This window comes from Cricetulus griseus, chromosome 7 (genome assembly GCF_003668045.3).
Source record: "Cricetulus griseus strain 17A/GY chromosome 7, alternate assembly CriGri-PICRH-1.0, whole genome shotgun sequence".
NCBI classification, from domain to species: domain Eukaryota; kingdom Metazoa; phylum Chordata; class Mammalia; order Rodentia; family Cricetidae; genus Cricetulus; species Cricetulus griseus.
The window spans coordinates 86,288,545-86,314,142 of NC_048600.1; the positions used below are offsets into that span (position 1 = coordinate 86,288,545).

Sequence of the window (25,598 nt, forward strand, 5' to 3'; positions counted from 1 at the left end):
AGCATGCAGATAGCCAGACAACACTGGCCTCTGCCTGCTGGTCTCATGTGTGCTGGCTTAGTAGCCCCTGGCAGAGGGGGTGTGTGTGCAGCATTTAGGAAGAAGGAGTAATGAAGAGAGGAGGGACGTGAGCAGGGCAAAGTGAGCTGTGGAGGAACATGAAAGATCCTTCTCTCTGCTGAACTTGAAAACACAGGACAGAGGACCTGGTAATTCAGGTCTGTAATTTAGGCCTTGAGCAGAATCAGTCATGTGCCTCAGACACACTGTCCAGGGTTCAAGCTTAGATCTGCACCTTCTGAGCTAGACCCTTTGCCAGGTCACATCTACGTCCCAGCTTCATAGATGAACTGATAAATGTGTAAAAACAGGTTCTCTAGAAGGGGGCAGAGGAGGGGCCCCATGATGCCTGGAGATTGTACATCTCCATAGTACAAACACTCCCTGGGGCCAAGCCACCAAGTATATATGAAGCTCAGAGCTCAGTACCTTCCCAATCACAGGCGTTCCCCACCATTCAGTTACAAGGAGTTCACCTCAAGCATACTGGCAATAGTCTGATGTAGTAGTAATTAGGAAGTGATGGCTTCTGAGCATTTATCAGCTTCTTTTAATACAAATCACTCAGTTGTAAGTTTATATAATTTAGTTCTGAACAATGGCTCTGTCTAACAAGAAGCTCACACAATTCCTAAAAATTTAACAATCAACTCTCATGAGCCAGTCTGAGCCAGCTCTCCACGCCAACTTCCTCATCTGTAAAATGAAGATAAAAATAGCTGCTGCTCTGGGTGGCTTGAGTATTGGATGAGGCAGTGCGGGGGAAGGTGCTTCACGCCCTGCCTCCCTGGGTCAACAAGGCTCTTGTTTACATTAGCCAGGGCCAATATTATTTCCTTACATCTACAGAAAGAATGCTTTCTTGTCAGTCCCGCCTCCCAAGACCTGCCCAAGATCAGATCAGAATGTGGACAAGGAAAAGCTTAGTGGCAAGGAGCTTATGCGTGTTTGGGGAAGAGGAACAACTGCCTTCTGTATGCCTGTCTGAGCTGGGTGGGGAGTGGGCAGAGAAAATCAGAGTAGGACACGGCTCTTGTCTGGCCAAAGTGCAGTTCTATCCATGAATTGCACAGCTCTAAGTATTTAAAGCCTGGGAACCAGCAAGGAGCATCAAATCCTGGTGATGTCAAAGCAGGCAATAAAACATGCTTAGTATTCACCATGAGGATAAGGATAACACTTCGTGTGTGTGTGTGTGTGTGTGTGTGTGTGTGTGTGTGTGTGTGTGTGTGTACATATATATATATATGTATAAACTTTATATTATATGTAAATTTCAAGTCTTCTAATCATATTGTCTGATAGTTAACGAAGCATGACACTTATTATTGATAATGCCTGCCATTGTCATTGATGGATCACTTATTACAGGCCAGGCCTTGGACACACTCTCAGCATATGCATTCATCATCTCAGTCAGATTCTTGCTATTAACGTCATTTTACAGAGGAGACAGCACGGCTGAAAGAAGTGATGTCACATGGCAAGTGTGTGGCTGAACCAGAATTAAACCTCAGTTTAGCTGACTCTAAAGCCCTTGCTCTAAATCACATCACTTGCTGCCAGACTAGGAAGGAGATAGTCCCCACAGAAACCCCTGAGGTCAGAGAACGATCAGGGTGTAGTGGGACAGCAGGAGATGGGTCAGACTGTAGTATGAGAAGGACACAGAGGGTCCCTAGACATCAGGACTGGGCTTGCATTCTGAGCCATAGCATGGTCTCACCCACCTTTGTGAGGAGGAGCACTTGGAAAAGTTCCCATTGGGTGACTAAAGGAACCTGAAGCAAGCAGCCAGGCCTTAGCCATATCACACTGTCTTCAACAGGGCAGTCTTCTGGCTCTCCCACCGCTGATTTTTTGCTCATGCGGTGGGCAGGAACACAGGGGCTGAGTAGGCTCCTGTAAAGCAGCAGTGCACCTGTTCCCACTGCCAGTCTAGCCTGCCACTCCCTCAAGCTCAACTCCATCAGAAATCTTGAGCTCTACTTTTCTGTACCCACATTACAGCTGGGACCACTGAGGTCCCACGGGATAGAGGAACACACTCTGAATGACATAGCAAGACCAGCATGGGCTTCAGTGCCTTCCCCTTAGGAACAAAGGAATCCAGGGTCAGGAATGTGTGGGTCATCTTTGCAGCCTCATCCCTTAGGCTCCTCCTAGTCCTCAGAAACATCACTGGCCAGCGGCAGGCCTTGTGCCCTGTCAGGATAGAGACTGGAGGAACAGTCCAGGCAAAGGCCTGGACAGTGAACTATATCCCACGGGAACAATGGGCACTGAGAGGCTTTCAAAGCCAGCAGGCTGCTCTGCTGGAAATAAAGACCAGCAACAGCTAGAAGCTTCCTGTGCCTTCCACCCCTGCCCCATGGTCTTTGTGGGAGAAGAGCTTTCAGACCAGGCGGCTGCCCCACCCCCAACCTCAATGTAGACACAGTGGCTTTCCCGGCAGTTCCCGCATACACGAGGACATCCTGTGGCCAGGGTGTGGGGAAGACCTCACTCAGCTCACGCTTGCTGAGCCCACAGGTCTCGGACAATGGAGCTGTAGGGCAAGGAGCCAGGCAGAGGGGGCAGGGTAACTGGGCTACTGCTGATGGGAGGAGTCTAGCTTAGTATCGGAACTCAGGCGCCAAGCTTCACTCTCTCTCCTTCGCAGAGCTGGCTCAAGGCCATCAGAAAAAAATGGAAGGGAGCCTGGGAGTGGGAGGGGTGTGGAGGGGAAAGGGGTGCCAGGCATCATGGATGATTCATGTAACCCTAGCACTCAAGAGACTGAAGCAGGAGGATTACATGTTTGAGACCAATTTGAGCTATATAGCTGGTTCTAGGCCAGCCTGGGATTACATAGCAAGACTTTGTTTCAAAGTAAAATGAAAAGTGCTTAGGATACAGCTCAGTGGTGGAGCACTTCCCTAGCAAGTGTTAGGTACTGGGTTTGATTCCCAGTACCACAAAAGAAAAATAAAACAGATGGCTGGCTCAATGACATGTCTGAGGTGTCATCTACCTCCTGTGGCTGACACAAGGCTCAGAGTGCTAACAACATTCAGAAGGTGGGAGCAAGCCTCACAGGGAGTCTACATGCTAACAGGCAACCACAGCTGTAGCCCTATCCATGGTAGGAGATACCACTCTCACTATACATGGGACCTGCCTGACCAGAGAAAGTGGCATCAGAGTAGGAGATGCCAAGGTGGTTGCTAGGGGAGTTCTGTGGCCATGCACTCTATCTCCTGCCCCTGCCTGGCCTGGCTGAACCAGGGCTGTTTCCCAAGTCCAAATTCCAGCTGGTTGCTATTTCAAGAAGACACAGAACCCTCCACATCCTGTGGGCAGGGAGGATGCTCAGACAGATGTGGGCAGCCTCTGCCATCCAGGCACAGCCCAGGCCACCCTAGCCGATGGGGTAGACACGGGACACACATGGCTCCACTGGTGGCATCTGGGATTCCTTTACATTCAGCCCGCAGGCAGGAAGAACCCACCACTGCTCTCTTTATACTCTACTTTGGACAGAAAGCCTGCGCTGGCCGCTCCAGTCAAAGGTGGGTGGCTTCTTGGGCCTCCTTTGGAAGCAGACCCAGGGATGGTAGCTGAGGGGATGCCTAGCTTTGCCTGTGGAACCTGAGTCTACTGAAGCAGAGCATGTTGCTGGGCTGATCAAGATGGGAGAGGAGCAAGACATTGTCTGGTTTCAGTTTGAGCCAGTTCTTCCTCCAAATCTACCCAATCCTGGCACTTCCTGTGGCCCCACAAATTCAAGCCCTGAGCAGCCTCCAGCCTCCTCTGCCATCCATTCCTGCGCTGGGCAGCAGTGTGAATACATTGATGCATGCAACTACAGGGACTGCCAAGTCTTCTCTGGCTCCCTACTACTCCAAGACAAACCCAGGAACCTTAGCCCAGCCTTCAAGGCCTTCACAGGAATGTCATACTGATTCTTCTGCCTCCTCTTCTTCCATTCTCCCCATACTGAAGCTATGACCAATCACAGGTCATAAAGACCAGGTTCCATCACAAACAAGCATCACACCCACTGTCCCTCCCCTGTGTTACATTGACACTGATTCCCTCAGATCCATCTTCTAATTTGTTTTTTTCTTCAACTGGGACTAGATTGCTCATTAACTCATCTCATTGTCACCTTATTTTACACTTTTAATTTTTTTTTTTACTTCTAGTAGTTTCAGGTAAGTTAAACATCTTCCTGTTATCTTTTCATTGGGTGATATATATATATATATATATATATATATATATATATATATATATATATTTCTTCCTCTGAACTTTGCAAACTAAGCATTCCTAGGGCTTTTGTTTGTTTTCTTGAGACAGGGTCTCAGTCTAGCTCAGGCTGTCCTGGGATTTGTTCCGTAGCCTAGGCTAGTCCAAAACTCATAGTAAGCCTCTTGCCCCAGTCTCTTAAGGGCTTGGGATTTCAGATGTGAGTTACCATGCTAATTATGGCTATTTTTTTTAAATCATTTAAAAACCAGATTATTCTCTGTAGTTCTCCAGGGTGTTTCTAGGACCAGCTGTCTGCTTCTCACAAAGATGAGTTGCCTGTAGCCTCTATTTTCTTCCCTGGTACTGGGGATGGAACCTAAGGCCTTGCATCTGTGAAGCAAGCACTCCACCACTACATCGCATACTCAGCACACACTCTCTCTTTCTGTGTGCACTATTCATTTTGAATGTGAGTTTGTCTTCAGGGAGAGCTGTCACCTGTGTCCATGCCAGCTCTACATCATGAAGGCTTCCCTAAAGAGCCACTTGGATTTGCTTTTGCTGGGGTCCCTGGAAACAGATGGCTTCCATGGAAAAAGGAGTAAGTGGCAGGCCTGAGGGCGCCAGGACTGGCACCAGGCTCTGTGCAGAAAGTCAGAGGCAGGCAGGGAACATCTGCCTGGAGTGGGAACACTACCAGCTGAGTTGTTCACCAGCCTAGGCAAGCTTGGGGTCAGACAGCCTGCCTGAGTGCTGAGGGAAAACTGAGTCAGTCTCGTGACCCTGGAAGCTCACACCAGCACTGTCCTGAGCCCCCAGTCTAGAAGGTGACCAGCACTTCACTGAGGAAGCCATAGAACTAGCATATAGAGGAAGCATGTTGTGATATTCTGCTTTTGTGTATGTTTGTAATTTTGTGAAAGTGTCATTACAAACACTGCCAACTGCCCAACACATACAAGTGTCCAGTGCTCTGAAGCACATGACTTCAGCTCCATCTCCCTGTCCAGATTTTGGCTTCAGCTCTTTGCTTCTGGCACCTGGGAATTCCCTGTTAGCTTTAGCTTTCAAGTGCAGCTATGTAATTTAAACAGGTTTTCTCTGCATATTTCTTCTAGCTAGAAGAGCAAGGTGTGTGGGGTGGGAGTAGGGGTGGAGGTAGAGGTGAGGCTCTGACATCTACTGACAAACTGACCAGATGTCCTTTCCCATGAATGAAAAAGCCCCATTGAAATATTCCCTCTTCAGGGAAACCTTGCTACCAGCTAAAGCAAGGAGCACACTCTGCCATTTATCCAGGCTCCCACACTGAGCCCTGGACCTGAACAGTAACTGAATGGCATTTTCTCCTCCCATTGACAGGGGGAATCTGCTTGCTAGAAGGGCTAAGCATGATCAACATCCAGCCAAGGGCATGCCAAGCAATAGGTTGAGTAGCTGGCATCCCTTTCAACGTGAGCTATGGGGGCTCCCCCAATGGCTAGAATTCTACTGTGGTCTGCCACAGAGGGCAAGCTGAGCCAGCAGCAATGTACAAGGGGATGCTGACAGTGGTCCCCTTCCCAGGGTGTAACAGAAAGGGCAGGCCCAAACCAAACCCTCTATCTACTCACATGCCTCCCAGCCCCAAAGCCCCTGAAGTCCACAAATAAGCTGGCACTGTTCTCAGCCCTGGCCCTTTGATCCAGGCAAGCAGCAACAACTAACTGGCGCCCTCCACCAACTCTGACCTTATCAGGCTCAGGGGAGAGACAGGTGCCTGGGGCACAGGCCAATTAGGTGCCTTGCTCTGGTGCCTACTGAGTCACATCCTTGTTGAGCTTGCCCAGCTTCTTAGCTAAAATGGCCAACAGGGTGAGGACACTGTAGGGAGCCATCCCAGATGTGTCACAGTAAACAACAGGGTTAAGGCCATGGGGCGAGGACTCACGAGACTGAGAAGGCTGGGAATTCTCACGTGGGCCCAGAGGCACCCATTGTGGGGACACTGGGATGCCAGACACTCAAACTCCAAAAGCCAAGAGGGCAGCAGGATGCAGAGGCAGTATCCCTCTGCCACAAGCTCTCAGGGAGTTGCTCCCCTCCCTTGTCCCACACCTCTTTCACCAGCAAGTGAACTTGGCAAAGGGAGCCTGTAGGGTTCTGGAAGAATCAAAGGAAACTGTATTTGTAGGGGCCTGTCCACTTCCAACCAGGTCTTTGGAGGTTAGGAACCATGTGCCCTCTCATGAAGCAATAATCCAGCCTGGGAGGTACTGCTGAAGGAAATAAGGCCTTACCTCCCACATTCTCTGGGACTGGAAGGAAAATGGGGTACAGCCTCCCTCCAGATCACCAGCAAGATTAGGACCAGAGGTATAAGGTTTATCCAGGTTCTTGGGGACTCAGGGACCATGTGGGGGTAGGGGCCAGGATCTAAGAAAGCTGTGCAGTCCACTCTTCCCATACTACCACTGGCCAGGACCCCTTCCTCTGGTGATCACTGTGCACAGAGCAGGGCAACCCAGACAGGGAGGTGAGGAAGGGGGAACAAAAAGCCTGGGCTCACTTGGAGGCCACAGCTGTTGGGGTAAGGTCCTGACCACTATGTGGACATGAGACCATTCAGTCTTGCCCCTCCTTAATTCAGTGTCACTTGTTAAGAAGGAGTAGGGAGTCAGTAAAAGATCTCTCACAAAGCCACAAGACCCTATCCAGGATCTTTGCCCAGGGACAAAGGTTTGGGTGTTCATTGAGGGGCCTGAGCAGTAGTGTACTGTGTGCCCGTACTGTGCCATGTCATTCCATGAGCTCTAGGGGCCATTGTGCATATGGAATGCCACCTAGACAGGTCAGGCAGGTTCCAGGGCAGATTCCCTCCACCCCCACCCTCCCAGAATAGCTAGGCTGGGGAAGGGTTCATGGTCTGGAATGCAAACCAGAGCTCCCCACACCAGTCTGCCTCGGGTTCACAGCCAGATGAACTCCAGGACCAAAGGACCAAAGACAGGCTGGGTCACATGACAAGGTTGGAGCCCAGTCAAGACCAGGCATCCTGGGATCCCACACTGGACTGAGTCTCCAGCAGACCTTTGAGAGCCAGCCTAGGTCATGGTGGTATAACCAAAGCCAGTAGAGAGGCCAGGGAGTCAAGAGTACAGATCCTATGGGGCCCTGAAGAATAGGACAAGGAAAAGGGAAACATGGTCTGTTTCCAGAAGGGAAACTGAGGGGCTAGGGCAGCTGCACAGTGGTCCCCTGTGGCCTCTGTGGTATGTACCACAGCCCAGAAGATCTCAGGTCCTGCCTCTGATGTCCCATGGGGAGGCTCTGATCCCAGGAAGGAGGGGCAGAGACCCTCAAACTGAGCCTAGGACCCAGAACCTCAGACTCCCTCAGACAGGTGGTGGCATCTCTTGTCATTTAAGAGGTGATTGCTAAGTGGATCAGAATGAAGGAGTGGAGGGATGTGCAGTGACAGGAACAGGTCACCAAAGCTTAGCTGGCATCACCCAGATCACTGGCTCCCCTTACCAAGTGGGCCAAGACACTGGGTACAGATGATTTCTTAGAACCTAAAAAAAGGGTCCCTTGGTGAGGGCTTCAGCTCCAACCCTGTGCTCATCCTTGTCTCTTCTACCCACCAGGGGCAGGCACATGCATTGTGTTTTTCAAGAAAAGAAGCTGGGGCATAGAAAGACAGGGTCCATGTTGGATGGCAATAGTGGGATTTTGCTGCAATGTCCCCCCTCATTCTGATTTGAGGACAGAAGAGAACAGGAGAACAAAGGCTGAGCAGACCCACCACCCCGGGCAGATAGTGAGGTAGGAATTGGACTCACCTGACTGCAGCAAGCCAGCGCCCCGGTCCTTGACCCCAAAGTGCTGCTGGATGTCCAGAAGAACACCTGGAGGGGAGACAGAGGGTGCTTACTACAAAATCAAACGCAAGGGCATTCCCATTAGCTGCCCCAGTCTCAGACCAGCCTGGTCCATCTCCCCCATTCCTGCCCTGCTGTGACCTCCACTTTGCCCAGGCTATCCAGACCACTGGGAAGCTTGGGGTGCCAGCCTTCCCTCCTATCCCTACTGAGGACGTCCCATGCTCAGACCTGGGCATGATATCCACCCACAGCCAGGGCAGAAGCTGAGTGAGGCTTTCCTGTGGTCACTCATAAGGTCTGTGCTCCACCCTGGGTGAGACAGCAGGACCTGAACCATAGGCCTGGGTCCTCTTCTCTGCCATTCACAAAGTCCCCAGCAAAGTGCCAGTTGTGGAGACAACCAGTAGCTAGGAACAAGGACTAGGTGGCTTAAGGCAACATTTGCATAGGCTCTCGTACCCATGTGTAAGCAGACACACACACACACACACACACACACACACACACACACACACACACACGAAAGCACACACCATTCATGCTTTCATGCTAGCTGCCTTCATGACCAGGACTCCAGTTTCCAGACATAGGAAGCAAGCCTCAGGGAAACAGGTCCTAGGCCTAGAGGCCTAGAGGCCCCAATCTGCCACCTTTGCTCTCCACTAGGGCTCTGACTGTCAACAGAAGCAAAAGAAAACCCACAAATCATCCACTGCTGACAGCCATCGATGTGTTGAGGCTATAGACCCCAGCCTAGTCCCAGCCACAACCCCCCAGGCTTATCTCTGTGGACAGAAGGACCACCACCACAGTCCTTTACCACAGAGAAGGGGTTAGGGAGAGGAAGAGACGACGCCCTGCCTTCAAGAGCTGCCTGCACAGGGAGCGGAGGCCCTTGGGGACCCTAGAGCTTTCTCTGAAAATAGCAGCATTACTGGTGACTGGCAGTTTATGTTGCTGGGGGTGAAATTCCTTGTTTGTTTTCTCCCCATATAGCCCTGTGAGAATACACTGCTATCCCACTGGACAGGTAAAGAAACTGAGGCACAGGAGATTGAGCCATAAGTTCAAAATTGCCAACATGGAGGGTGGAATCAGGAATTACTGAGCACTGTCTCTAGGTCTAGTAAGGCAGATGAAATGGGGGCACCAAATGTCTTTGTCCCTCTTTCGACCCTTCTAGGAAGCTGAGGGATCTCCGGGGATGTAGGACCAGGCTTGCAGCCTGACAGTCGGGAGAAAGCATCTTCCTCTCCAATTCCCTGAGTGGATTCTCCATAATTACGCTAATGAAGAGGCAGTGTGAGGCCCAGCTAATGACTTAATAACCAACGTCTAATGGGGCAATGCCCTTGCCACAAAGCTGGATAGTAGGAGCTAGGCCTATAGATGGTCATAGTTACTATGTGGGACCAGTGGTGTCCTGACCAGCCCCAGAGGCAACACCAATGGGTTCAACGTTGGATAACTGTCCACACTCACCTCCCAGGCCCCAGCCCATTTCCTCCTCTGAGTCGGCTCCCTCCCTCAGTCACTTTCACCTTTGGCTCCACAGTGTACAAGCCCTTCCTCAGGTCACAGACAACAGGTCCACAGTTCTGCCAACTCTGCCCTCCTGCCTCGACAGTCCCACCTCTCAAACTACCCCAAAGCCTACTTCCACACTCCAAACACCTCTTCTCTAGCCTGGCCCTTGGCTCACTATACTGATCCCTGCCACTCCTCCAAGACTGGCATCTAGGCCTTCTCTTCTAAGCAGTCTTCCCTCGTTTCTCCCCCTTCTGCCACCCTAAGTCAGTCAGTGCCCAGTGTTTCCTAGTCCATCCTGATATTAGCACCAATCCCAAGGATGGGTTAGGATGAGTTCAGTGGGAAAGACACATGGGATTGTAGGGGTAAGCTCCTGGTACCCACCATGACTGGGGGCTAATGCCATTAGTAATTGCTTTCTGGTAAATTCTGGTATTGTGAGGCTCTCATGGCAACTCTGATCTTAACACTTGACTGGTGTGAGTTGCCACCTCCATTCTGCACAAGAATAAACCAAGGCTAAAGGGAAGGAAGTCATTGTCGCATAGCACCTCAGGCTCTGGACATGGGCTTTGAAACCAGGTCTTGAAATACTGAAGGGAAAAAACAAGTTTTGTCTCTGTCAATGTACTCTCATAACAGATAACTTCTGTGAGCAAAGGTCAAGGCATGGGAGTCCCCCTACAACACACAAGTCATGGTGGCTGCAGCAGACACAAATAGGGAAACAGTCATTTCAGCTCTGACAGTATTCATCTAAGGAGGCATCAGACTCCCCAGGGTGAAGACTCAGTCTCAAGGTTGCTCCCCATTGCAGGTGCCCATCATAAGCCCCAGGCTGTCCTGCGGGGCTCCCACAATCCACTCAAGTTCAATTCATTTACTAGCACCACTCACAGAACTCAGGAGAACACACTTGCACAAGCATGCATGCATGCATGAACACACACACACACACACACACACACACACACACACACACCTATAACAAAGATTTCAGAGTACCCACAGAACTATGTTGAGACACATAGGGAGGGGCATGGGGCCTCCTCACCCCCTAAAACATCACCTACAAAAAATACATACAAGAACCTCCCAGCAACCTGCTCTCCAGTCCTTTGGGATTTTGTGGAAGCCTTGTTATATAGCCCTGACTCACTGAACCCTTGACTAGTGGTGATCAACTCAACCCTTGGCTCCTCCCTCTTTGCTCCCAGCTTTCCAACCTTGCCTTCAGTGAACAGCCCCTACACTGATGCTCTGCAGGGGCATGATCATCAGTCAACTCATTAGCATGCCAAATATGCTAATCCTTCTGAAAATTCCGACGATTTTGTTTAAAAGTAAACAGGCTCTCTTGCTGCCCTGCCTCTTCCTGCTTCCCTAGCTCAGGGCCCAGCACAGAACTGGTCCCCAGGGACAGTAGGGGGGTGGGGTGGATGTATATTGATGGGTGGCCATGGTAGGCTCCAGAGTCATCCAGAATTGACTCTGGAGCCTACAACAGTGGCAGTCACAGCCTCAGTACTAGGTAGATAAAAGGTGGGTATCAGGAGGGAGTGGGAGAATGAACTGTCCCCACTTCCCTCAGCCTGAGTCGATGGCTGTCTGCCCATTGCCAAAGGAAGGGCCTGGGTCTAAAGTTAAGAGAGCCCTCTTTTAGGGAAGGAAGTTGTATCAAAACCTGTAAAACTTTCCAGTTAGTCACTCCCATCCAGCGGTTTTCCAGCTTGACCTTTGCCTCTGCCTCCAGGAAGCTTTCCCTGACTTCTCCATTTCCCCACACACAGACAGGCATCCAAGGTCCCTAGGAACTCTAGGGAAGTTTAGAAGCCTGGGCACAGGAAGTTTGGGATCCCCTTCGCCTGCCCTCAAGCCGTGGGTGTAAGGGTAGAGTAAACTTGCAAAGCAGGGGCTACATCAAAAAAGGTCAGGCCCCTGGGAGCCTTTCTAGGTCATTCTCTCTCTTTCCGGCCTGGAGAGAGGCAGGGTGTCAGGAAAGCAGGATCCCGATAGCAACTGGCACGGGAATCATGTGTCACAGAGCTCACAGCTGGCTCACATTTTCCTCTGGGCTCCAGCCTGGCGCAGGCACATACATCCTCCCTTTTTACCACAGCCTTACATTTACTCTTTCCTGGAGGCTGAGGTTTGATGGGTCACAGGATGGGCCTCACGCCCAGGAGCAGCTTCCCATAGCTCACGCCAAGCCCAGCCCCCCTGGCACACCAGTTCCAGCCAGGGATTGGGCAAGGTGGTCCCTACCTATTCCAGTCAGAGGCCAGCCTCTCCAGGAGGCCACCCAACCCACATTCACAAGAGCCACGGGGTCTCCATCCCCAAGGACACATAACCTGGAATAACAGGATCCCTGAATTCTCAATACCACTCACAGCCATCACACCCCTCATAAATCTCTGGGGGAGGCTCTCCTCTCCTCAGAGGATCCTGCATCTGTCAACCTCTGTCTGGTACCTCGGCTTTCAGCTTCTTCCTGGCCTCTGACTCCACCTGGGACTCCATGCCTTGTGTGTCCTGGTTGTGGGTGCACCCCAACTTGTCCCCTTGGCCAGCACCCCCCCTCCTTCACAGCAGTAGCTCTTGAAATTCTGACCCCGAGCCGGGCAGTGGTGGCGCATGCCTTTAATCCCAGCACTCGGGAGGCAGAGGAAGGCGGATCTCTGTGAGTTCGAGACCAGCCTGGTCTACAAGAGCTAGTTCCAGGACAGCCTCCAAAGCCACAGAGAAACCCTATCTTGAAACCACTCCCCCCAAAAGATTCTGCCCCCCCCCATGGGCCTAGGAGTGTGGCTCAGTTACTAGACTGCCCGCCTAGCACACACAACACCCTGAATCTGATCCCCAACACCTAATATACTAAGTGTGGTGGTGCATGATGCCTCTAATCCCATCTCTCAAGAGGTAGAGAGACAGGAGATCATTAGTTCAAGATATCCTTGACTACATAGCAAGTTCAAGACCAGCCTAGGCTATATGAGACCCTCCAAACAAAACAAGACAAAGAGAGTTCCGGCCTCCCATTTGTGACCTCATTCAGCATGGACAACCCTCAGTTGTTTTCCCCTAGACTCTCTTCTCACCCTTCAGTTTCCCAGCTTCTTTCCACAGCTCCATGCCTAAGCAGCACCGCTGAACACCCAGGCTACCCTGGGGGTCACCCTGGTAAGCTCTTCTTACCATCCTTAGCCTCATGAACAAGCCTCTCTTCTTCTTCACCACCCAGCCTAGCCAGCAGCTTCCCTGCTTCTAGTTCTTGTTTGCCCCTGTTCACTGCTCCTGCAGTCAGACCTCAGAAGAACTTAGCAATCACTGTCTAGGTTCTAGGTACTAGAATGAGGCTCTAGAACCCTCAAAGCTATTCCTGCACTCAAGAAGCTACTGCTGCAGCCTGGTGGGTGTCAGCTCTGACCATGCTTCAGAATCACTCACAACTTCCTCAAGACCAGCTGACTCAGCCTCTGGCTTGGTGACACTACAACAGACAAGAGCAAGGTTAAGAGTGCTTGCCATGAACTAGGTCCAGCTCTGAGGGTGTTACTGTCCATGGCTGCCCGGAGCCTTCTGTGGTTCTCCATTGCAGCCCTAATAAAGTCTAGGTGTCCAGCACTCAAGATTTCTGTGATCTGAGCTGACTTGGCATGCATGCACACACACATGCACATCCACACATTCACACATGTGCACACAGAGCACCAAGTTCTAGTGACCACTCACTTCCCTGGGCCTCCATTTCTTTCCTGAGTAAATGGACAGAATGGAGAAACTAGGCTGGTCACAAAATTGCTCAAGACTTTCAGTCATTCTCAGAGAGGGTGCCTGCTTTACAACACTGCCTCCCTTACCAGGCCTGGTGGTATATACCTGTAAGCCCATTTACTTGGGAAGCTGGAACAGGAAGATTAAAAGTTTAAAGCCAATTTAGAAACTTAGTGTCTCAAAATAAAAGTAAAAAGAGAGCCAGGCACACTGGTGAACGCCTTTAATCTCAGCACTTGAGAGGCAGAGGCAAATGGATCTCTGTGAGTTTGAGGCCAGACTGGTCTAAAGATTGAGTCCCAGGACAGCCAGGGAGAGACACAGTCGTAAAAAAAAAAAAAAGAAAAAGAAAAAAAAAAAAAAAGGAAAAAGAGGGCTGAGGGTGTAGCGTAGCTTGGTGATAGCACAGTTGCCTAGCACGCACAAGTTCCAGGTTGACTTCCCAGGACCAAGAATCTATAAACACACTAGCCAAAAACCACTGGCCAGGCAAATCAGAAGCCCCGATGACTGCCTACTCACAGCAAGTACCACTCCTGTGCCCCTTCCAGTGATGTCCGGTGCTACCTGTTATGATCCACTTTATAGCCGGGTGGTGGTTGAGCACGCTTTTAATCCCAGCACTTGGGAGGCAGAGGCAGGCGGATCTCTGTGAGTTCGAGACCAGCTTGGTCTACAAGAGCTAGTTCCAGGACAGCCTCCAAAGCAACAGAGAAACCCTGTCTCGGAAAACAAAAACAAAAACAACAACAACAACAACAAAATCCACTTTATCCTTCAAAGTCCAGAACCAAGGTCGCATCCACCAGAGTATGCTTTTCACCTCTGAGGCTCTTGGTGAGGTGTAGCCTGTAACCCTTAGGAGACCCTAGAGCTGGACACCCTCCGGCCCTACTTATATTCCAGCTGTGTCAGAGGCTCCTGGTGAGTCCCCATCATGGTCAGTGGCCCCCAGAGACTAGCCCCTGACCTAGGATGCCAGGCCTCCTCCAGCCAATCCCATCCCGTGGACCATAGAGTCCTCAAAAGGCCAAATGTAAGAAAAGGCCACATTGCTGGGTGTGGTGGTGTACCCTTTTAAACCCAGCTTGCTCTACAAGCATCCCCATCCCCCAAGAAGGAAAAGAAAAATGACTTTATTGCCCTTGGGAACCCTGCCTTAGGCAGCCTCAGATACAAGGCCAAGGCAGAGTGACCTTGAGGGGTCTTCCTGCTTAGTTATCCAGAACAGTCCCTGTGGCTCTCAAACCTGTCCCCCAAGCCACATTCACCTGCCTTAGCCTCTTCTGAAACAGCAGTCAGCTTAGATGAATCCTTAGAAGCAAAGACTCCTAGGCCAGACCATTTGGGTTTAAATTCTAGCTTTTCTACCTTCCCTGCTGTGTGACTTTAGGCAAGCTACTTAACTGCTCTGAGGTAGTTTCCATCTTTATCACTTGATTTTGTTTCCCGTGCTTGTCAGGCTTGAGCAGGTTAATCCATTTGAAATGTTTATAACAGAGTCTGCCACATGGGAGGTACTCCATACATATCATATGGTCACCCCTGATCATTAACTAGCAGGGCAGGATGCAGCTGCAGCCCAGACAGCTGTCCTTTCAGTTTTCTTTTCTCTGAAATGAGGCAGGTCCTAGGGATCTGAAGGGATGGACACATTGCCCTTGGCCAGTCCCTCTCAGAAGCCTGGCCCTCTTGTGGAGGCCTCAGCACTGGCTCCCTGTGGGAGTATTTCCCATCCTGTGCTTGGCAGCTTCTACCCTGGTAATTATAGGGGCTCAAGAGCCTGGATCTGGGTGGCTACAGCCAGGAAGCCACAGCCTGAGGACCCAGCCCAGAGGCATACACTCTCAGATCAACTCCCCCGCCTTGTCCTTCAGGAGCAAGCTGACCAACACATCTGCCCCCCTTCTCAGAGCCTCAGTTGCTGATTGAAAAGGCGGCCTAGCATCCCAAAACATCTTCACTGAGTATGTTCTAGATTCACATATGTAGAGCCTGCTTTTCCAACACCATCTTGCAAAGCTAGGCTGTTAATATCCAGACAGTCTACAGTGAGTTTTGGCTAGGACCATGTTGGTAAAGAGCCCCAGGCTGGAGTCTTGTCCTCTGTAGGAAAACCCTTCCTTCTCAAGAGACCTGCCATAGACCTCCAACAGCCCCAAGGATGCCCCTCCTCATCAAACTCTTGCCAGGGTGGGTGGGACCAGCCACTGGCCTGTGGTTCTACTCTATCATTTGGGGCTGCCTTTCCTGGAACCAGACTCAGCCTTAGCAATTTAGGGGCACTGCATAGCCACTCCTTCCCAGCTCAGTCACACAGCCCTGGTCTGGCCCGGCTACTCCCCAGATCATCAGGGGCCAGGGACAAGGTGGCCACAGCTTTATCTTGACCCTCAGAGGTGTGGCAATATGACCATCAGAGGTGATAGGAGGCCAAGGTGTGGGGCAGAGAACAGAGGGAAGAGATAAGAGGCCAGGGCTGTGTTGGCTAAAGCCCACACACCCTCAACCTTCTGTGTCCGGCACCAGTTGCCACAGAACCTGGAGGACTTCTGCCTCCATATCTCAGAGGTACATGGGACAACAGCCAGGGACCAAGCAGGTTTGGGCTGAGCTGGCTTCCAACCTCCAGGGCTTTGCCTGGGGTCATATTGTCAACCCAAGTGTCCCCTCAACCACCCACACCAGTTGTCCTCACATGGGTGACAGAAGCCACACCCTCTGCCTAGGCCCACTCAGCCAAATCCAGATCCTTGCCTGGGAGTCTCACTCAACAGTGACATAGAGACCACAGCTGGGTGCAGGGAGACTTGACCAAGGTCTGTCACTGAGCTAAGGGCAGAAGGAAAGCAGGAGACCAGGACTGTGTCCCCTGCACCCCCAGCTCCGGCAGTGTGCTTGTTATTTTTGCCTGCTTGCTCACACCCTAGCCAACAGGAGAGCACTGGATTTCAAGCAGACCAGCTCTCTGCTTTACAGGATCTCACTGCAGGGCCAGGTGAGGCAGGGAAAGCCACCACAGTGCCCTCCTCTCCTGAATGTCCTCCTGAATGCACAGAAGTGACTCCACCTGGGGTGAGGCGATCTCCATTGTCCAGGCTGAAGACTGGACAGACAGGACAGGCTTGCCCCACTCCTCTCATTTCCTTCCAGGAAATGCCAGCCCAGAAGTTCATTGTGCACCCTGGCCTGGATACAAGGGCAGAATCCACCAACAACTATGGCCATAAGAGGCCCAAGCCTCCACACATGGGCTTGATCCTCCATCTGTCCAGCTAACTAGAGACTGCCCATCACAAGGAAGATGTTCTGGCTCTGGCCAAGCTGGATCATCTAACTGCTACCCAAGCCTCTGTCAGCCTCCCATGCATGCTGTGATCACAGATATGTCAGTCTCTTGAGGCTGGAAGGAGATAATGACCCTGCTGAGGGGACATGCGTCATGATGAGGAAAAAAAAAAAAAAAAAAAAAAGCAGTTTAAAACTAGGAGCTATGGCCCAGCAGGTAAAGCTGCTGGCACCAAGCTCTAAGTTCAAACCCTGGCATTCATGTTGTGGAAGGAAAGAATCAATTCCCACAAGTTGTCCTCTGACTTCCTCAAGCATGCTATGGCACATGTACACACATGATACATAAATGTACAATTTTAAATTAAATAAAATAAATAAAACCCAGAGCTAGGATGAGGATGTAACTCAGCTGGTAGAGTGCTTGCCTAGCATGCTGAAGCCCTGGGTTTGATCCCTAGTACCACTTTAACCATGGATGGTGGCACACAACTATAATCCCAGCACTTGGGAGATAGAGGCAAGAGGATCAGGAACTCAAAGTCATCCTCAGCTACATAGCAGGTTTAATGCCAGCCTCGGCTGCATGAGAATCTGTCTCAAAAAGGGGGAAAGGGCTGCTTGAGAGATTGCTCAGTGGTTGAAAGCACTTGTTGCCCTTGCATTGCAGAGGACCCGGGTTTAGTTCCCAGTTCACAAGTATCTTTAACTCCAGGACCAGGGTATCTGAGCCCCTATTCTTACCCCACAGAGTGTGAGGCATGGATGTGATATACACACAAGCCAAAAGAAAAAAATTTTTTAAATAACTACAGCTAAAGTTTAAAAAAAGTGTCAGACTAGAGAATAGGGAGACTTTCTAGAACAAGAGTAGACACCAACAAGATCCACGGGGAACCAGAGGCCTGTGACTGAAGTTCCTGGGGACCACTACTGATGGTCCTAGGAGAGGGAGGACCAAGGGGAAAGAGCCAGGACCAAAAGACAAGCATTCCTGAGAACAAGAGCCCAAACGTCCTTGGAATGACACAGTGAGAAAGACAAAATCATTGAATATAGATTCAGGGATAAGAGACCTTGAATCACGCAGCAAAGATGGTGAAGTCTATCTAGCAAAGCCAATAAATAGCAGAACATTTAGCCAGGAGCCACTCAGAGCCTGGGGATGAGGCCAGTATTCAGTTTGCCTTCTTCGTTCTTATCTCTGTCTATCCTTGAGATTTCAGGTCCTCCAGCCCAGGAAGAAACAAAAACCACTTCCTCTTGCCTAAGGATCTGGGGGAGGGATGAGGGTCTCTTTCCTCCAAACAGTTCATCCATCCACAGCAGTTTTCATCTCACACCAGACTGTGACCTGCAGCCCTTGCAGCCTTCCTGCCCCAACCACAAAAGGGGGGGGCACTGAAGTCTAATCAGGGTTTTAAGGGCCCTGGGTATTTCCTCTGAGAGGTACTAACCTCTGAGAGGTCAAAGGTAGAGGTCTGGCAGGAGCAACAGGAAGAGCCTCAAGGGAGGAGGCAGGGGCATGGGGCTGGACAGATGGCCTTAAGTCACCTGGTATTCCAGGACTCTAAAGGTCTGGGCATGACTGCCAGACAGGTGCTCTGGTTACCACACCCAGAGCACTAATGGGGATTTCCCCACGGTGCAGACTTGGCCAGGTGAACTACCAAGACAGGGCTACCCAAGGTGTCAAGAACTGTATTTATCCTTAGGGAGACCATCTCTATCCAGAGTGGCAGTCACAGAGCCACAAGACCCTGAAATGTGGCTTGATACCCTGGATCTCAGTTTTCTCATGTATCTGCCCTAAACAGACTCAACTAGACAGAGGAACAAAGAACTTGGGGGAGAGTGAGCCCCAGCCTGGCACCACAGCTCAGGACCCAGCCTGGAGGCTCAAGGGAAGCCCCACACCTGCCAGGCTTGTATTCCTGGCGGGTCCCTGGGCTTATCACTCCTTCTGGGCTTGTGTTAGTGAGTGGTTGCCATGGATACTGGTCTCAGCTTCTTTGGCAGAAAAGGACTCCCCCAGGGCAAGGCTGTGTCTCTTCTCATCAGCCCCCACAATGATGAACAACTCCAGGTTAGGGAGAGTGCCACGGGCTGGATCGAAGGGATAGAAAATAGGTCTTGGGAAGGGCACAGGTGCTCTGAAGAAGCTGGGGAAGGATGTTGGTTATCAAATAGTCATTCATCAACCACAATTAGAGCCCAGGCCAGCCCTCTTTGGTTAGGCCTGCTTCCAGGAGCCAAGCATGACCATCCTTGGCGCTGAGGGGCAGAGGTCACTCTAGCTCCAAGATGCAGAGACAGAAAGGGAACTTCCCAGCTTGGAAGCCACAGGTATCTCTGTTCTCCTTTTCCCTATATGCACAAGAAGGTGGAGGTAAGGATTTGACCACATTGCTGGGCTCCATGTTCTTCAAGTGAAGCAGTACTGTAGGAGCAGAGAATGGGGGCCCAGCCTTCCTTCCCAAGTCTGAGGCTGGCTACCCTCAGGGGGTTCCCATGGGGTGGACAGCCCATAATTACCTGGATCACTGGGTGGCACTGGAAATGCTAGCACAGAGGCAGAAGCCACTGGAGTTCCCAGGCAGAGACCAACCCTGGTGCAGAAGGGAAGTGCTCTCACAAAGGTATCCCAAAGGACAGCCTGAAAGGGACTGTCACATACACAGAGAATGAGGAAGAACATACTGGTTAGGGGCACAGCTTGGGCCTCTGCATGAAAAAGCAGACAGCTGATATTTTGTGAAGCCCTCCCAGGTATCTGGCCGCCACCCAGGTGCTGCTGGTACATTATCATTCATTCCACAGAAGGCTCAGACAATGGCTGCAAGGTCACACAACTAGCAAGCTGGTAAACTGATGCAGCTGGATACAAACTCTGGTGGCAAAGACTCTAACCCTGCACTGTATCTTCCTGTGACCCCAGTCATTGTGAGTCTGACCCAGGCTGTGATGCTAAATTCAAATCATCCAATGATTTGGAAGACAATATGAGAAGAAATGCAAAATATCCCAGAATAACATAACAATTTCTTGAACAAATTTATTAATGAGGGCTGGGGAGATCGCTTGGTCTGGTAAAGTGCTTAATTCATGAAGGCCTGAAGCATGAGGAGCTGTCCCTAGAACCCATCGTGTGGGGAGTGGGGGCAGCCTCAGACCACTGAGATGATTGGAGAACAAGGGCTTTTGCTGTCAAGACTAATGACCTGAGTCCAATTCCCAGAACTCATGGTGGAAGGAGACAACCAATTCCTGTTAGTGGACCTCTGACCTCCATACTCACCCACATACAAAATAAATAATTTTTAAAAAGCCAGGCTCAACAACATGCAGTTGTGCTTGTAATTATAGTACTGGTGAGGAACAGACAGGCGACTCCATAGAATTCACTAGCTTGCCAGTCTAGCCTAAGCCACAAGCTCCAGGCCAACGAGAGACCCTGTCTCAAAAATCAGAGTGGACAGTTGCTGAAGAATCACACATGAGGCTGAGGTTTCCACACCCACCCACATTCATATATGCACCCACAGGAGCATGTACCCCACGTGATGCATACACATAGAATATATTAATTGCACCTGTTCCGTCTTTGCCTGAAGACCAGACATTTTGGCATTTATAGTTAGCTTGCATTATACTCCTCTGGACAGAACTGGCTATGCAATGAGAAAACAGGAATGTACAGGGGAGATATAAAGAAAAGCAGGAACTCCCTGTGCTTTGATGAGGCTGCTGGGGCCAGACTGTGAGGTTCTTAGGGGCCAAGTGGGCACAATCATCAAAAGTGCCCACACAGCAGAGTGTCTTATGACTGCCTCTGTCCCAGCAGGACCAACAAGCAACAGGTGGACTCAGGTCCTGGCACAAGACCTGAAAGCCACAGTAGTCACCATAGAGATTGTAAATATTCCTAAAAACTGAACTCCGGGGCAGGGGGAGGGAAGGCCATCATGAAAAAGAGAGGCAGGCTTATCCGGAGAGGAAATGATGCATGCTGTGTTGGGGATGGGGTGGGGGTAGTGCACAAGCTCACACCCTGGGCAGGACAGTGAGGGATGCACAGCTCAGGAGGGTGCCTGTCTAGAGCTTTCCAGGTCTTCCTCCTCACTGTGCCTCCCTAACCAGTTCACCAGAAACCGGTTATCTCAGTCTCCCACTCTGACCCAAGTATTGGTGGAGGGAGATAACCCCCACCATCACTTCCCTAATTTCACCTTCCCCTCTGCCCTTGGCCATGCTTCTCTGGGAACCTCAGAATGGTGGTCTGGGGCCAGAATAAAACACATTGAAAAGCATGACAACACTAAAAGCCACACCAATATTTCCTACCTAAGAGAGAGAGAAGAGACCTCTGTCCAGGCCAGGCTGAGAAGGTCTAACACCTGCTTTGCTGATCATCCTCTGGGCCATCTTGGACATGGGTGTCTATGGGCCTAGGTTCCCCCAGCTGCACAGATCCTGTTTTGGAAAGTGAAGGCCCCCAATGTTCTCTGACTTGTTTTCTCATGGTGGCACCTAAGATCTTGAGTCCCCAGCAGCACATTACATGCGTGGTAGGTTGGCACACTTGAGGGTACATTGTGCTCTTGCCTATTAGAACAAGGGAACAAACAGTATCTTGGGACAACCTGACCCAAAAATTGATGCCACTGGCACCTACTTCAAGTTCACCCCCATGGAGGGATGGAGAGCCAAGGGGTGGGTGGGTGTACAAAGAGGAGTGGGGGAAGGGCAGTTTCTGCTCTCCGGTTAGTTCTTACCTTCTCCTTGACTATTCAACGCAGGAAAAGACTGAGGCCCAAAGAAGAGCACCCAGGTACCCACGTGTCATGTGGCTTATGCCAGGGCTCCTCCCCCCACCCCCGCCCCGTCATCCCTGAGTTTTCTTTAGTGTTGCGCAGAATACCCAATTCATGCTCTCTCCTGTTCCCTCTCCCCTCTCTCTCATTAGGGTCTACACTAGAATGGTTAGGTCCCCAGAACTGTTCTCCCTAGGGAGCCCTGAGGCCAACCTGGCCAGATTCTTTTCTTTTCAAGGCTGCATTATCCTCAGGCAGACCAGCTCTAGGACAAGTCTCTACCTCTTGACCCCTGCGAAGACAGGGAGAGAAGCCAGCAGAATAGAATCCCAGAACCACATCCATCCTCAGAGGCCCAAGATCAATCAATTCACAAACGGAAACAGACCTAAACACAAGCTGAAACTGGCCCAAGGTCACACATCAAGCACATCCAGGATAGAAACCCAGTTGTGTCCATTTCAGTCCCAAACCTGGGGTTGATTCCCAGAGAAGCGCAAGGAGCATGAGGCTGCTTCCCTTTAGACATACCCCCGCCCCGCACGCGCGCGCCCCCAGGCCTATGCCCTGCCCCAGGCTCCAAGCGCCATGGAGCAGAAGGAGGCGTCTCCAGGCCTCAAGCCAGAGCCAGCTGCAAACCGCATCCTAGGTCCCTAGGCGGCACAGACCCGCCCCGCCCCTCCCTCGGCTCCCCGCAGGCCCGAGCCTTTGTCAGCCACGCGCTTACAAGCACACACACACACACACACACACACACACACACACACACACACACGCACACATCACACACACACACACACACCACACACACACACACACACACACACACACACACACACACACATCTGCGCCGCCACGCGCGCACACACTCTCGGGCTGCCTGGCGCACACCCGCAAGGGGCGCACACACTGGCCGCACGCATGCAGGGGGGTGGTGGCGGCCGAGGAAAGAAGGAACAAACGGGCGGTGCACGCATAGACGGCCTGGGCTAGGGAAAGAGGAGGAGAGGCCCGGGAACCTGCGGCTGCGGAGGGAGGGGGCGCACAGGCGAAAAGGCAAGAGGGACGCAGAGGAGATTCTGAGAGGACAACGGATGGGCCGTTAAGGGCTGGCGAGGACTCACTGGCTTCTCCGGAGGTGGAAACTCCTCCAACCCCTAGCACGGGGAAGGTGGGGTGCTCTGGATTGGACCCGTGGAGCAGGAGAGCATCGCTAGAACATAGATAGGGTCCTCAGGGACTCTCCAGAGGGCTTGGATCTAGCGATCTGGCGACCAAAAGCTCCCTACCGCATCTGGGGTGGAGGGGCCCTGGTCCTTTGGCTGGATGGGGCACTTGCTCACCTGCTACGGTGTACCTGTCCAGATAGTTGAGCACGTTGCCCAAGCTCAGGATGGCAGCGGCTGCCCCCCGCCCTCGGCCCAGGCTGGCGGGTTTGGGCTGCGGCGCGCCGGGGCCCTTGGCAGCGGCTGCGCAGCCCGGGGTGCTGGGGATGCTGGGGAGTCCGGACGGGACCCGCCTCACGCTGCCGGACAACGTCTGCACCTCTTCGTCGGCGGACACGACTCCAGAGCCCCCCGCGCCCCGCGCCCCGCAGCAAGCGCTACCGCCAGTCCCTGGCTGTGCCCCCCGGCGCCGGCGCCTCCGCTCGGCGTCCGCCTCCTCCTCCTCCGCGCCGCCCGCCGCCGCCGAGGCGCATTCCAGGCACATCATGCCGGCCGGGGCCGGGGCGGCGGGGGGCGCGGGGGAAGCGAGGCCCAGCCCGGGCCCGCTCAGTGCGTGCACGCGCCGCGGAGCCGCCGCTGCACCATCCCGGCCCGGCCCGTCGGCTTCTGCACTCGGGCTCCAGTCCCGGCTGCGGCGCTGCTACTGTTCAGTCAGTCAGACGCGCGGCCCCGGCAGCTCTGACAGCTGCGGCCGGCCCCGCCCACCAGGCTCTTGCCCAATCACCTCCAGGCTTAGGCCACAGCCCCGCCCCGCACGTGCTGCCCCGGGGGGTGCGGGGGAGCCTGGCCGCAGAGCCCCACCCGCCTGACGGGGGCGCAAGTCACGCAGGAGCGGTGCGGCCGAGGAACCTGCGGGGATCAGGAAAGGATTGCGGGGAACTGCGGCACTAATCAGGATTTAGGTGAGGCAAGTAGGAAGCCCCAAACCCTACTTAACTTCCCCCTGTCCCTGCGGCGGGAGAGGACCCCTGGCTGAGGCCGAAGGAAGCCCACGGCACAAGCTACGCATTTGAAGAAAAAGGTCTCAGATGGTCAAAACAGGCACCTGTTGGAGAGCTAGTGGCTCGCTCCAACCGTTACCTAGATTCAGTCAGTTTAGGTAGGGCTGCCTAAGAAACCTAACTGGTGGACCCAAGGTGGAGAACTCATAAGAGGCATATTGCTCTCCAGAGAAGCAGCTGCAGGCCACCACCTACCCTGGGCCCACTCCCGTGTGGGCACCCTGACCTATCCTACCCCCAGAGTGGAGCTCGTGAAAGCCGGGCCTCGAATTCGAAAACAGGAGGGATTCCTCAAAGCCAGGCATGGTGCCCCACACCTGTAACCCCAGCACTCGGGAGGTTGAGTCAGGAAAGATCAGGGGAGAAGAGATGAGGGGGGTGCCATCGCCTTAAAACCCTTAGTGTAAGTTGGAAAGCTGGCGCTTAGGCCAGGTCTGCTCTGGTGTATGGCTTAACTCTGGACAAGACCTCTACTGTCTTTATGGGGGAGATGGGAAGGTCAGACAATCTTGAGACTAAGAGTTGGGAGGGGGTTTCTGTCCACTCTGAAGAATTGCTGAATAGCTTCTGTGTACAGAACAGTTTTTACCACTCTGACAGAGATGTGGCCTGAGTCTGAGGAGCTCCCCCAAAACTCATTCATATCTTAGGGGCTTTAATTAAAAACAACATCAATGCTGTCCTTGCAAGTACACTCTTATAATTCCATCATTTGGGAGGCAGAGGGAGGAAGGTGGATCTCTGTGAGTTTAAAGCCAACTCCCATGTTCAGACCAGTGAGTACAGGCCAACAGGTCTCTAAGTAAATAAATATTTAAAAAGAAAGAAATTAAAACCCAGTATATTGTATTCATCCTGTGCCAAGTCCTTGGTTCAAATGAGAAGTGGGGGGGGATAAGAATTAATTCAGACTCTCAGAAATCTAGTGGTTTCGGTCTGTGATTCCAGGTCACCAAAGTGACCCATCATAAACAGACAACTAGTCAATGGTCTGGTTGGTACTAATCCAGGGCTCTGAAATCATCATCTAGGCTGGGAGCTTCCGTGCTATTGCAGGCTGCTCCAGAGCCCACGTCCACAACAGGAACACCTTGTGAAGGTGTTGGCCACAGTGAGTCACAGCATAGCCAATGGATGACAAAGCATGAGGTGCACGCGCTCCAACGAACACACACACACACACACACACACACACACACCAGTCTTAGTGAGCAAAGTTAATCCCCAAGCTGGTGTTTCTTGGCGCCTTCAAGGTGTCTTTTAAATTCTGTGAAGTGACTAAAAATATGCTTCACTGTGTTGAGTATGAATGACTGTGACGGGAAGGTTAGGAAAACAGATTTCATTCTGAAAGTTGCCTGCTGCCTCTTTCCAGTTGGCTGAATTCAGGCCTGAAAAGTCAGTCAGGGGGAATTTCAGTGGGAAGCCAGGGATAACAGGTGATTAGCAGACAAGTACAGACCCAGAAGCTCCATGTGGCTAGACTGGGACCCCCCACAATGATTCCCAGAACTGTGTGATGGTGCCAGCTAAAGGACAGTGTCTGCTGTGGATGCTGTCTAGCTGTGGACCTGAGAGGGAGAGTCAGCCATGGCTTTGCACTCTGCCCATGTTGTGGGTCCTACCCATAAACTCCCACCTTTTCATAGTCCTGCCTAGGGAGTCAAGTTTTGGTCTTTGATCCATTGCCTTCATCTCCACCCTGGCTGAATTCTAGAGCAGGGAAAGATGGCAGACTTTTTAAGTCTTTCATATTTGGGGCAGGGGGAAGAACTTGTTTGCCACCAAGCAACCATCCATTCC

General features: G+C 51.9%; 1 protein-coding gene across 1 annotated transcript in view; it reads right to left on the reverse strand.

Annotated features, from left to right (window-relative positions):
• Positions 1 to 23,296, reverse strand: part of Spns2 (sphingolipid transporter 2) — a 37,299-nt gene extending 14,003 nt beyond the window's left edge. The window contains exons 1-2 of the mRNA XM_027426825.2: positions 22,912 to 23,296; positions 8,118 to 8,183 (exon numbers count right to left, since the gene is read on the reverse strand). Of these exons, the coding sequence (XP_027282626.1) occupies positions 8,118 to 8,183; positions 22,912 to 23,281 (436 nt within the window). The 5' untranslated portion in view covers positions 23,282 to 23,296. The remainder of the gene's footprint in view (positions 1 to 8,117; positions 8,184 to 22,911) is intronic.
• Between the last annotated feature and the right edge of the window lie 2,302 nt (positions 23,297 to 25,598).